Below are 15,000 nucleotides of genomic sequence, written 5' to 3' on the forward strand. Positions count from 1 at the left end.
ATAAAATAACGTTCCCAGAACGTTGCTGGGTGGTTACCATAAAAAATAACGTTCTGGGAACCATAAACTAACATTCTGAGAATGTTCTGGGTACCAAAAACTAACGTTATGGGAACCAAAAATTGTTAGCTGGGCTAATGGTGTCCTAAAACTCCATCAGGTGACCTAATGGAGAAAAAAAACCTTGGGAGAACCCAGGCTCAGTCGGGGGCCAGTTCTCCTCTGGCATTTATGAGCTAGAGGCCGGATTGTAGTTTGAACTGTGGGATTATATGAATGCCTGGCTGAAGAGATGCGACTTTAATCTAGTTTTAAACTGGGAGAGCGAGTCTGAGCAACGAACAGTATCAGGAAGACTATTCCAGAGTTTTGGAGCCAAATGTGAAAATGCTCTCCCTCCTTTGGTGGTTCTGAATATCCTAGGTATGACCAAAAGCCTTGAATTTAGTGATCTTAAAGAGCGCGATGGATTATAGGGTGATAGAAGATCCGTTAAATAGACTGGAGCTAAGCCGTTTAGGGCTTTATAAGTCAGTAGCAATACCTTGTAATTAATACGGAACTTTATAGGTAACCAATGCAGTGATGATAAAATCGGTGTTATATGATCATATTTTCTTGATCTCGTAAGAACTCTAGTGGCGGCATTTTGGACTAACTGTAGCTTGTTTATTGAGGATGCAGGACAACCAGCTAATAAGGCATTACAGTAATCCAGTCTCGAGGTCATGAATGCATGAACTAACTTTTCTGCATCAGAAACTGATAGCATATTACGTAGCTTAGCAATGTTTCTAAGGTGGAAAAAGGCTGTTTTTGTAACATATGAAATATGATTTTCAAAAGACAGGTTGCAATCGAGTAGAACACCCAGGTCTTTTGACCTGGGTGTTTTCACCCAGAACACCACAGGCAGTCCTGTGGGCGAAAATGCCTTGTTGATGCTAGAGGTCAGAGGAGAATGGGCCGACTGATTCAAGCTGATAGAAGAGCAACTTTGACTGAAATAACCACTCTTTACAACCGAGGTATGCAACAAAGCATTTGTGAAGCCACAACACGCACAACCTTGAGGCGGATGGGTTACAACAGCAGAAGACCCCACCGGGTACCACTCATCTCCACTACAGTTAGGAAAAAGAGGCTACAATTTGCACGAGCTCACCAAAATTGGACGGTTGAAGACTGGAAAAATGTTGCCTGGTCTGATGAGTCTCGATTTCTGTTGAGACATTAAGATGGTAGAGTCAGAATTTGGCGTAAATAGAATGAGAACATGGATCCATCATGCCTTGTTACCACTGTGCAGGCTGGTGGTGGTGGTGTAATGGTGTGGGGGATGTTTTCTTGGCACACTTTAGGCCCCTTAGTGCCAATTGGGCATCGTTTAAATGCCACAGCCTACCTGAGCATTGTTTGTGACCATGTCCATCCCTTTATGACCACCATGTACCCATCCTCTGATGGCTACTTCCAGCAGGATAATGCACCATGTCACAAAGCTCGAATCATTTCAAATTGGTTTCTTGAACATGACAATGAGTTCACTGTACTAAAATGGCCCCCACAGTCACCAGATCTCAACCCAATAGAGCATCTTTGGGATGTGGTGGAACTGGAGCTTCGTGCCCTGGATGTGCATCCCACAAATCTCCATCAACTGCAAGATGCTATCCTATCAATATGGGCCAACATTTCTAAAGAATGCTTTCAGCACCTTGTTGAATCAATGCCACGTAGAATTAAGGCAGTTCTGAAGGCGAAAGGGGGTCAAACACAGTATTAGTATGGTGTTCCTAATAATCCTTTAGGTGAGTGTATTTGGCCAAATGATTTCATAAAAAAAAAAAAGGAAATTCATAATTTCTTCAGTATTTTTAGTTAGAATCTGCCTTTACGGTTCCCATATCATAGTATTCATTCATATTTCATTCAAAAGGGTCAAACAGTTCTCGTTGTGTTTATCACTGGTTAGAGCGGCCAGCACGAGCAAGTTCATCATTTAGCAAGAGGAGATTTGTCTGTGTAAAATGTATTTGGCTTTAAAATGTAGGTAAGTTAAAGTTTCAACAAATTAAAATACTAAAAGTTCAGCAGAAATTGTATGAAATGAGAGATCTCTTATCAGTGTTATTATTCAACAGATTTAACAAGCTTTTGTTGTGAGTTCTGATGTCACAGTCTCAGATATCTTCATTGTTTCTGTGTGTGTTTGTAGATTACAGCGCTGTAATGTGACAGGAGAAGGCTGTGGTTATCTGGCTTCAGCTCTGTGTTCAAACCCCTCACACCTGAGAGAGCTGAATCTGAGCTGGAATCACCTGGGAGACTCAGGACTCAAGATGCTCTCTGATCTACTGGAGGATCCAAACTACACACTGAACAAACTCAAGTATGTTGAGCAATAAGATTCATCTCATCCTGTGAATATATGTATGTGTATTTCAGTCTTATCATATTCAAGTGTACAGGGGAGTGAAATGTCGAAAGGCTCTGTAGTAGAGCTGTGTGGAGGAAAAAATTTACTGATTTCCTTTGTTACAATATCAATCTCAAGGAGTAGGCCTTCTGAAAAAGATAGTTCACGCAAACATTTTAAATCTGTCATTATTTATTAACCTTACGTCATCCAAACCTGCATGACTACCTTTATTCTGCCGAACACAAAAGAAGACACTCTTTTCAGTCAGTGGTCACCAAAACTTCAACATATCATCTTTTGTGTTCAGCAGAAGAAATCCATACAGGTTTGGAACAACATGAGAGTGAGTAAATGAGAGTGAGTTTTTTTCATTTTAGTGTAAACTGTCCCACCGCTGTACTGAACCGTCAGTTTTGTGTACCGTTACACCCCTAATAAATATATATATATACACACACTGCCGTTCAAAAGTTTGGGATCGGTACGATTTTTTATGTTTTTAAAATAAGTCTCTTCTGCTCACCAAGGCAGCATTTATTTGATAAAAAAAACTGTAATATTATTACAATTTAAAATAACCGTTTTTATGTGAATATATTGTAAAATGTAATTTATTCCTGTGATCAAAGCTGAATGTTCAGCATCATTACTCCAGTCTTCAGTGTCACATGATCATTCAGAAATCATTCTAATATGATGATACTCACTCTCACACACACTCACAAAATCATACTGATCCAAAACTTTTGAACTGCATTATATGTATGTATAGTGTATTATGATATTTTCATTTCTATCTGTTAATATTATTTCATTAAATTATTATATTACACAGGAGAAACATATAGAATACGGACAAGTATAGTAGACTTTGTCTTTGTTTGCTCGCCTAAACGGTCAAATACACTGAATATGTCCAAATTTACACCTTGGTGAATATTCAAGTAAACACAGTCAACATAAGCACTGACTGTACAACACATTGTTCTTCACACACTCACTTCTACACACACGCACTCTCACTCTCTCTCTCACACACACACACACACACACACACACACACACACACACACACACACACACACACACACACACACACACACACACACACACACACACACACACACACACACACGTCTGGTTCACTATCTTTGTTGGGACTCCCCATAGACTTGAAAAATGGTTTTTATACAGTACAAACTGTATATTCTGTCCCCTTACACTAACCCTACCCCTAAACCTACCCATCACAGAACACTTTCTGCATTTTTACATTTTCAAAAAAATATAATTTAGTATGTTTATTTACCCATTCCCCTCATGGGGACCGCTGGCTGGTCCCCACAATGGAGGTGATCTCAGGTTTTACTATCCTTGTGGGGACATTTGGTTCCCACAATGTAATATAAATCAAACACACACACACACACACACACACACACACACACACACACACACACACACACACACACACACACACACACACACACACACACACACACACACACACAAACTCTCTCTCTCTCTCTCTCTCTCTCTCTCTCTCTCTCTCTCTCTCTCTCTCTCTCTCTCTCTCTCTCTCACACACACACACAAACACTCTCTCTCACTCACACACACACACACACACACACACACACACACACACACACACACACACACACACACACACACACACACACACACACACACACACACACACACACACACACACACACACACACACACACACACACACACACACACACACACACAGACACACACAAACACACACAAACACACTCTCTCACTCAGTCTCTCTCTCTCTCTCTCTCTCTCTCTTTTAACCACGTAGACGGAGTCGCTCACAGCCGCATGCTCAAGCGCTCTTCGCAAAGTGCGCGTGAGTATTTGAAATTGAAAGCAGCTTCTGTCAGTGATTTTCATATTTGTAATATATAAGCCAACTGCATTCCAAAAGACATATGATGCCTTCGTAGAGCATTTTTAAGTAAAATACCGGCGGGCGAGACCGCGCACTACATAAGTAACATCACGCAGACCGCGCGTATCTCATATCATGTGCAATGAAGCACGCAAATGTTCTTGTAATTCGCTTCAACTTTTCCGAACTTTATGAAAGATAATTTTTTGGAAGGTTCGAGTGGTGTCGTGTGTGTGTGTGTGTGTGTGTGTGTGTGTGTGTGTGTGTGTATGTGTGTGTGAGACAAAGGAATTAGACGCAAGCAGAATACGGTTGTTTATAAAGCACACGTAGCGTCATCACGTATCTGTGTTTAAAACTAAGCTCAGACATAAATCTTAAATTATCTTAATCAATACAGAATCGTTGGAGAGAATCTATAACACAATATCACATAAATTAAACATAAACTGTTGTTTCCTGTAGCCTACCTATGCCAGGCCTATGCGCAGCGTGACAAGTTGATGCTTCATCTGCAAGACTGGTTTAATCTTGCGTGTCACGTGACCAGAGTGTAATCGCGGCTTTGCGGTAAAAAAAATCGCATTTCATCAAATCGCGATATTATTGCAAATGCAATTAATCATTTAGCCCTACACAGCACCCGTTGTAAACGCTGCAGACAGCCGGACCACCCCGCTGATGCACTTGATTAATCAGATGCGTAGTTGATGTTCGACGCGCATGCGCGGAATAGGATGTTTTTAACATGCATGTATTAAACTCATATACATTGTAATTTAAACTGTAATGTCGAGTTAAAGATAGAATAAATAGATGCAAATGTTTGTTTTATTAGACACTACTTGCTATACTAGCTGTAGAGTATTTAAATTTGATTTAAGCAACGAGGGCATAGTGTTTTGAATAGCCTATAACCTATGTTTTATTTATTATTATTATTATTATTATTATTTGTTTAATTTGTTTAATTTGATCCTTTATGAATGCAAATAGACTGAAAATAACTATTGTCTTATGGTTTGTCTTATAGCCCTCTGTGTTTGTTTCATATTTCTGTACTGTAGTATTTATTCATTCATGAATGAACGTCTGAAATGCGTGCCAGTGTCTTCCATAGAGACTGCGTAATATGTTGTTGATGTATGTGACGTCGTGCCGTAAAGCAAGTCGTGATTCTCGCGTGATTTGGCGGAGCGCCACCTCTCAAACTTCCATTGCTGATCCCCGTGTAAACAAAATCTTAATAGGTCAATATAAGCCTTCTCATTAAATTATTTATTATTGTGTTTCATTAGTGACAAATTTGGGGAGAGGAAAAATAAAGACAAAACTTTCTGAAAATACAGTATGAGAATTAACTGCACAATAACTAGTCGTGTGTATCTTGAATATTATACAATTTGCATGCATACAAAATTTGTGGCAATTTTTATTTTTTTCAAGATGTTTCCAACTCTAACTTTGAACCAATTCTGTAGAATGGCCCATATAGCCTATTTAAACAGGATTTGTTCCAGGTATCACTGTGTACTCAAAATGTGCTTTTGGCTTTCATTTATATTTGGATTACATTGTTAACTATATTCTAAATAAACTACAAGCAAAATATGTAAGTAACAAGGTACTCGAGACTGTGCTGTATCATGAATAAGTCACGACGCGAAGCCTGCAACCCCTTCAGCCGTGACTTAATCACGATCAGTATTATTGACACTGGCTGAGCCTTGGTTATGTTAGACTTTTTTTGCTGTTCCGTTCTGGTTGTGAAAAGTTGTTGGGTAGGCCTTGGGTAGTGGTTTTTTTTATGGTATTGTTTGGTATGGTATTTATTTTTTGTCTTTGTACTTGCCATTCAGGATTCTAATGGAGGCACAAAAGAGTTTTTAAACTGATTAAGTCGATATTTGGGCACTCTATGGGCTCTATCTTGCACCCAGCGCAATTGACTTTGTACACCAACGCATGTATCATTCCTATTTTGCACCCGCGCACAGCGGACTTTTCCCTCCACATACGCACGTCGGTAAATTAGGGAATGAACTTGCACTCCTGGGGGCGGTTCAGCGCAAAGAGGAAGCGTGTTTCGGTTGCAGGTTTAGAAAACAATTCCACCACTGACCAGGAAAAATCTAGTCTAAAGTCAGTGGCGCGTTGCGCATGATATTCAAATGCTATTTTAAGGGCGCATGCTTGGCCATAATCAATGTAGCGTGTGCACAACGCGCATTCACTTTGATTCTCTCATCTACACAGAAGCAGCTATTTTCATTTTTGCAAATCATACATTATTACAATAGGTAGATAGATAGATAGATAGATAGATAGATAGATAGATAGATAGATAGTTTATTATAAAAGCATAAATCTAGCTTACACATTTACCCAAATTATCATATGCCTGTTTAACCAAAGTTAATTTGGTTGTGTTTCTCCATCCCCAATGTCACTTCTCTGTGTTTTACGGCCCTGACAAGAACGTCGGTCTCCTCGGCTGTGAACCGCTCCTGGCGTGCGTCTGGCAAATCCGCCGTTATAATAGCAATCCGCCATAGAACAAGCGCGCCTGCTCTTAAAGGGAATGTGAGATATCGTTCTGATTGGTTTATTTCACGTTACGCCCAAACCACACCTATGAATAATGAAGCTACTTTAGACCAACACATTTTAGATTTGCATCGGGCGCAAGAGTCATTTATCTCGCCGGTATAATAGCAACAGCGCCCGAGACCTGCCCACAAAGTTACTTGCGTTTCGCGCTTGATACTTGCGTTTCAGATCGTTAAAATAGGGCCCTATATCTTCTACCTGAAGGCAGAAGCACATACTCAGGATGACCATAATCAAGGACTAGAACTAACTGTTTTATATATATATATATATATATATATATATATATATATATATATATATATATATATATATATATATATATATATATATATATATCACACAGAATCTTTGCTTGGAGAAAATTACCTGATTGACTTTGTCCAAATTAAAGATGCATTGTCTAGGAATCTGGATATGTGGTGCATACATAATTGAACAGGTCACACAAACCTTTTAAATATATTTGTCCTCGGGTTAAAGAAAACTGAGGAATATTTTGGATGGCAGCCTGTCAGTTTAGTACTTAAAATCAACAATTATTAAACATTTAAAGGGGAATCCAGTTTTAAGGGATGGGAAGCTGATGTGCATTCTAAAATGCAAAATAATTTGGATAAACCTTTTTGATAAAAAACTTATTTTTCTTAAATAATGGTTAAAAGGGTTGAAATGTGATATTTATCATTTATAAAACTTTTTTGTTTTGAAGATGTCACCATCAGGGCCGTACGTAGGGTTTTATAAATACCGAGGTAAAATTTAGATTTTCCTGATCTCGACATGTGGATTTTAAGGTGTTTGAAGGCCAAACAAAATGGACGACAGTAGCTTTAAAAGCATGTCCGTGGGCAGTAGCATAAATGATTTTGTCAAGCAGATAACAGATTCTTAACCCTCTGAGGTCGGCAAACGCGCCCCAGCGTTTTGCTGGATTTTCTTCACATTGTAGTACAATAAACTTAAATTACTCCGTCATTTATGGTTATACAGAAAAAAGAAATATAAAAAAAGAATCTGTGATATTTCTACTTTTGTATGTGTCCACTTACAATCAAATCAAAACATTGTGCTTTTGTAAAATAAAGAAAATAAACAGGGTGTGCGTTCTGCCTTCAACACCTGAGAAAGACAAAGACACTCCCCTAACTGCCCTATTAGGAGCTATCAGGCCCTGTCATTCAGAGCAACCTTGCACAAAGAATGAGGAGATTTAAAAAAGAATGGCTTTTAGATTGTTTGGATTTATTTACAACACAACATAATCCAAAAATACACAACAAATGACAAAAGAGCACATTGAAAACAATGATCCAAAGACAGAGACCTTTGTGCCATTCCTAAAAACATTGTACATACCTTTCATTTCCAAGGTGTTTGATTTTCACTTTACCATGTTCATGTACAGAGACTCATGTGAATGTTGAAGTCAACAGGACTCAGTTTCATCTGGGCCATAAAAAAAAAATAAAAAAAAGTGAACATACTGGTATCAAGAGAAACTAGGCCTGCACGATTTTAGGAATAAATTGTAGATTTTTCTGGTTAAAATTGCTTTTTAAAATTCACAGAATACACACACACACACACACACACACACACACACAAATGTTTCCAACAATATATAATATAATGAACACCATGTTTGTTGTGCCTTGTAGGCACAAGCTATGTACAGTACTGCATAAAATAATAATAACAATAACCTATAGCAGCCTATAAATCTTCCAAAAGATTTCAGTAACAATGCTAGAGAAAAATATATTGATTATCTTATGTTACTTCAAATGTTTCCATTCCTTATGATGATATGAAATGAGATAATAGTAAAAACATAAAGCCTAATGTTTGGTGCATTTTTTGGTGCACGCGCTCCAAAATATGATACATTCAAACGCGATTGCGCTCCAAAATATGAAACATTCAAACGCGATCGCGCTCCAAAATATGATACATTCAAACCCACAGCGCGCTCCAAAATATGATACATTCAAACGCACAGCGCGCTCCAAAATATGATACATTCAAACGCGATCGCGCTCCAAAATATGATACATTCAAACGCGATCGCGCTCCAAAATATGATACATTCAAACGCGATCGCGCTCCAAAATATTAAACATTATGGTTATACATATCTATGTTTGAGCAGATATCCACAAACAGTATTTAACAGTAAACACGGGTCTAAATAGTATAATATTCACCATATATCTAGCAACAGTTCAACTGCAATGTGAAGTTTATGCAACAATACCATAAACTAATAAGTAAGAATTTCTTACCTTACATCTTTCTTGTCTTCAAATCGCGTTCTTCTTCTTCTGAGGTAAATCCAATGTAAACTCAGACGTGTCTTCCAAACTCGACGAAAAGCAGAGACTTGTGAAGTGTTTTGGTGTTTTGTGTTTGAGGTAACGAGGGCGTTCGCGTTCCATGTGGACGATTTGCATGGGAATCACTTTTGCGCGAGTGGGCGTGGTCGAATTAAAAGTAATTAGCAAGCGTTTGAGATACTGGACATCCTGTTGGTTTTATACAAATTACTTAAACAGAGAATATTTGTTTTCAGTTTGAATCCGATCATTTAAAAGTACACACTTAAATGTGTATAAAGGTATATGGCTCATAAATGTGTGACAAGTATTCGCTGAGTTTTGTTTCAGTTTATAGACGTGCTCAAGAAAAAAAAAGTTTACCGCGATGGAGAGCCAGAACGCACACCCTGTTTATTTTCTTTATTTTACAAAAGTACAATGTTTTGATTTGATTGTAAGTGGACACATACAAAAGTAGAAATATCACAGATTCTTTTTTTATATTTCTTTTTTCTGTATAACCATAAATGACGGAGTAATTTAAGTTTATTGTGCTACAATGTGAAGAAAATCCAGCAAAACGCGGGGGCGCGTTTGCCGACCTCAGAGGGTTAAGATCAATTTCCAAAAGATGATTTTTTTTTTATTCCTCTTTTTTTGTCAACTTTAGCATGGGTGTGTTCACTTATGCTAAGCACTGTATATTCCCCACACATATTGCCTTTCTAAACTAAAAGTGTCTTACAAAATTTAAATCAATGTATTGTTTTATGTGAATGAGTAGGCAGGATGATTTTCACATCATTTGGAAGCTAAAACCTCCAGGACACACACTCCACCCAATATGATTTTCTGTGATCGTTTTACTATCCACATGGTAGACCCTGGTTTTAAGTGGCCCTGCTATTAAAATTATTTATATAAATAATGTCGGGTGGTCTTGATTATTTTCCATTAAGGACAAGATAACAGCATTCACACACACTCTCACTCTCACTCACACACACACACACACACACACACACACACATACACACACACACACACACACACACACATATACACACACACACACACACACACACACACACACACACACACACACACACACACACACACACACACACACACACACACACACACACACACACACACACACACACACACACACACACACACACACACACACACACACACACACACATACACACACACACACTCTCTCTCTCTCTCTCTCTCTCTCTCTCTCTCTCACACACACACACTCTCTCACACACTTTTAATTAAGTTAATTTTATACCAGATTTACAAGTAAGCACGTCCCTAAAGGGAGATTTTTCAAACCGCGACTGGCACCATCTTGTGTCCACTTAGGGATTGTATTGAAAATGTCTACTTGTTTTGTTGCCAGGACGATTGTTTTGTACATTGTAATGGGTTATAAAGTAACAAGCTAGATTTACATCATCCCTATCATCTTAGAACCTTTATTACAAACAAAACAGATAAAATATAATATGTTTTGTCTATATAATAGAACTAGAATAAAAATAGGATTTTTTTAAGGCATGAAAAGACTCCAGACCTGACTCAATCACTTGTGAACATCTCCGCCTCAGTATCTGCTAGATGGCTATATAGATCTGATCAGAACCATATTCTCCTTTCAGCAGAACTTATAGTTTATGAAATGAGAGAGATCTCTTATCAGTTTATATTAAATGGATGTGTAATTATGCAACAGATTTAACAAGCTTTTGTTGTGAGTTCTGATGTCACAGTCTCAGATATCTTCATTGTTTCTGTGTGTGTTTGTAGATTACAGTGCTGTAAGATGACAGGAGAAGGCTGTGGTTATCTGGCTTCAGCTCTGTGTTCAAACCCCTCACACCTGAGAGAGCTGGATCTGAGCCTCAATCTCCTGGGAGACTCAGGACTCAAGATGCTCTCTGATCTACTGAAGGATCCAAACTGCACACTGAACAAACTCAAGTATGTTGAGCAATAAGATTCTTCTCATCCTGTGAATATATGTATGTGTATTTCAGTCTTACCATATCCAAGTGTACAGGGGAGTGAAATGTCGAAAGGCTCTGTAGTAGAGCTGCGTGGAGGAAAATATTTACTGATTTACTGATTTACTTTGTTACAATATCAATGTCAAGGAGTAGGCCTTCTGAAAAAGATCAGACAAACATTTAAAATCTGTTATTATTTACTCTCCCTCACGTCATCCAAACCTGCATGACTACCTTTATTCTGCCAAACACAAAAGAAGATACTCTTTTCAGTCAGTGGTCACCAAAACTTCTAAATATCATATTTTGGGTTCAACAGAAGAAATCCATACAGGTTTGGAACGACATGAGAGTGAGTAAATGATGACAGGGTTTTATTGTTAGTGTAAACTGTCCCACCGCTGTACTGAACTGTCAGTTTTGCGTACCCGTTACACCCCTAATATATATATATTAGGGCTGGGGGAATTAACGCGTTAATCTTTGCGATTAATTTGAGATGTTTAACGCGTAAAAAATAAATAACGCAATTAACACAGCACTTTTTTTTTTGCCTCATTTTAATGATTTCCTGTTGCGGCTGCTATTGAAAAGGCAGAAAATATGCCGTCCCGCCCCTCCGTGTTCGGCGATCAGGTTTCATTCTCACGCAGCTTTCATGAGCGGGTCTTTTCCACTCCGTGTGTGCGCCGCGCTCTCCATTCCGTGTGTGTGTGTGTGTGTGTGTGTGTGTCGGCGCTGCGCTCTCTGCTCAATGTTCCGCTCCGTGTTTGCGCTGCATGTTCTGCTCTGTCGTTAACGACCCAAACGCTCGAATCATGTACCGATCACGCACTGGAAAAGCAAAGTCCGCTCAAATAACGGGAAATTTCTCAGTAGTAGACTTCTGTTTGCAATAGCCCTACTGCGCTGGTATAGTCATGCTGGGCAACAATGGTAAAATTACCTGCTCTGATCACATGCTCTGGTAATAATAGCTTTGTAGGACAATATTTTATTTTGATAATTAGTAAAAAAAAAAAAAAAAAAATCTGTTAAATTGATTATGTTGATTGATTATTGAAAAATAATAATATATTGATATATTGAAGTTTAATATTATTTTAATATAGGGCTATTTTCTGTTCCTTTTTTTTCCTGTGTTGTTTAATTTAATTAGGTGATTCTAAGTTTGAATATTGATGATTACAAGCTTGTGGGAAATGCAATTAATTGCAATTAATTACAGCAAATTGTGCAATTATTTTTTTTTTATCAATTCCCAGCCCTAATATATATATATATATATATATATATATATATATATATATATATATATATATACATACATACATACACACTGCCGTTCAAAAGTTTGGGATCGGTAAGATTTTTTATGTTTTTAAAAGAAGTCTCTTCTGCTCACCAAGGCAGAATTTATTTGATTAAAAAACTGTAATATTGTGAAATATTATTACAATTTATAATAACTGTTTTCTATTTTAGTATATTTTAAAATGTAATTTATTCCTGTGATCAAAACTGAATTTTCAGCATCATTACTCCAGTCTTCAGTGTCACATGATCCTTCAGAATTCATTCTAATATGATGATTTGATGCTCAAGAAAAATATATGATTATTATTAATGTTGAAAACAGTCGTGGACAATTTTTTTCAGGATTCTGATGAATAGAAAGTTCAAAAGAACAGCGTTAATCTGAAATGAAAAGATTTTTGTAATGTTATACACTACCGTTTGGGGGTAGAAATAAAAGAAATCAATACTTTTATATTTAGCAAGGATGCATTAAATTGATCAAAAGTTACAGTAAAGACATTTATTAGCCTGACGTCGTCATACTCAGATTCTAGTCAGCAGGGACGTGCACAGACATTTTGAGGGGCAGGGGCTCAAGTGAAATAAAGGGCACTTCTCATACGTATTTTTTTTCTTTTTATAAACAAAAAAGTATATATATTAACACAACTCTGACTTCCTTTTTAAAAAATTAATTAAAAAAGTTAATTAATTTTATCTTCCTCAAACTCACGCAATTGTTTCATTTTCAAAAGATGTCTACAAAATAATCAGTTTACACAGAAACCATGGTCTCCTTAGTATTCACTAGGTTTATAGAGCAGCAAAGGAAACCATTCCACAATGTGCATGTTTTGAAAACATTTTCTATGCTACTAGTTTCAAGTATATATGAAGAGTTCAGATGCAAAAGCCTCTAAGTGCCATCTGAAATTTTCTTCTAAAATGAGAATTTTTTTTCAAGCTCGTATATTTAAGTTCAGTAATTTAACTTAAATGACAATTAAGAAGTAATTTTCATTGCCAGTTATGTGAAATAAGTGAACATAAACATACAAGCTTGATAAAAATGATCATTATAGAAGGAAATTTCAGATGGCACTTAGAGGCTTTTTCATCTGAACTCTTTATATTTAGAATAACCTAAATAACTGCATCAAGCAGAGGGGCGTGTTTTACTAATAATTTGTTTATTTTTGCACAAGGCACTACATCGTTTTAATTATTTTGGTGTTATCAGAATACATAACACTTTAAAATTAAACTTACAAAAATAATTGAGTAAAAATTCAATAAAAGCCAATGTCATGTATTTGTGGTTGTATGGAATACTATTTTATAAAGGTTTAGAGGAAATAAAAAAAGTAAAATTACTCATAAATAAAAAGTTAATTTATAAATATTGTTATTTGTAATGTTTAATGTTAACTTATTTCTACTCAGTTTTATTTATTAATGTAGGCTACCAGATGCAGTTACTCAGATTTACTACATTTTTTAGAGTGTATCCTCCATCTGTTTGCATCTGTAGATTTCTTCTAAATTCACCAATTTAGATTTCTAAATTTCAGGGGGAAAGACTCTTGATGTAAGTCATTAACTGAGGACGTTCTGTATGCAAATTAGGCGTCAACTAGTTAAAATGCGCACATTTGCATCTAATTGACAGGGCAATGCAGGTATTTTAGGATAAACAAAATAACTAAAGCATATCACCTGGTGGTGATATATGCTTATTTTATTAACTTATTTTATTACATGGCTTGGTTGAATTCCAATGTAGAATGTCTTATTTCTTGATAAGAGACCGCTGTGCGGAGTATAACAGACCGTTGCCATGAAAAACAGAGGGTTGCTATGGACTCACAGGATTCTAACCGTAGAGACGGAGCGTACTATTTTCTTTAGCGGAAGCAATACAATCGGGTTTAACAATCGGGGGAGAGGGAGAGGGAGCGCTTCAGAACTCCTTACCTGATATTTAGATATACTATTCCTCAATAAATATATTTGTTTGACAGGGAAGCTGTGCGCAAACAGAAATATATATTATTTAAAAAAAAAAAAAAAAAAAAAAAAGCACCCCAGAAAAAAGGGCACTTTCTCTCCAGGAATAAAAAGGGCAGGTGCTCAAGCCCCCTTTGATGTCTATGTGTGCACGTGCCTGCTAGTCAGAATGTGAGTCTGATACTGCTCCATTGAACTTTGATTATGGGGCGTGTTTCAACCGAACCAGGAAGTAAAATGCCTCTGCACTCAATTGGATAGACCTACAACCAATCAGAGCAACGGAGTAAGTTAACGTATGTTTTTCATTCATGTTTCCGAGCGACAAATGCCTTGATTGCGCCGCGGTTCTCTGTTCCTCTTTTAAAATGAATGCGCTGTCGATATCTTCTATAACAGACG

The 15,000-nt window shown here is 37.1% G+C and overlaps 1 protein-coding gene across 7 annotated transcripts in view; it reads left to right on the top strand.

The window, feature by feature from the left end:
* The window catches only part of LOC309491192 (NACHT, LRR and PYD domains-containing protein 12-like), a 293,341-nt gene that overhangs the window by 252,206 nt on the left and 26,135 nt on the right, over positions 1-15,000 (top strand). For 6 of the 7 annotated variants that reach the window (XM_082160625.1, XM_082160620.1, XM_082160622.1 and 3 more), the window contains 2 exons: positions 2,219-2,392; positions 11,093-11,266. In XM_082160625.1, coding sequence (XP_082016751.1) covers positions 2,219-2,392; positions 11,093-11,266 — 348 coding nt within the window. The remainder of the gene's footprint in view (positions 1-2,218; positions 2,393-11,092; positions 11,267-15,000) is intronic. The other variant, XM_082160623.1, reaches the window with a different exon arrangement.

This window comes from Leuciscus leuciscus (genome assembly GCF_965113295.1).
Source record: "Leuciscus leuciscus genome assembly, chromosome: 25".
In the NCBI taxonomy this organism is placed as follows: Eukaryota; Metazoa; Chordata; class Actinopteri; order Cypriniformes; family Leuciscidae; genus Leuciscus; species Leuciscus leuciscus.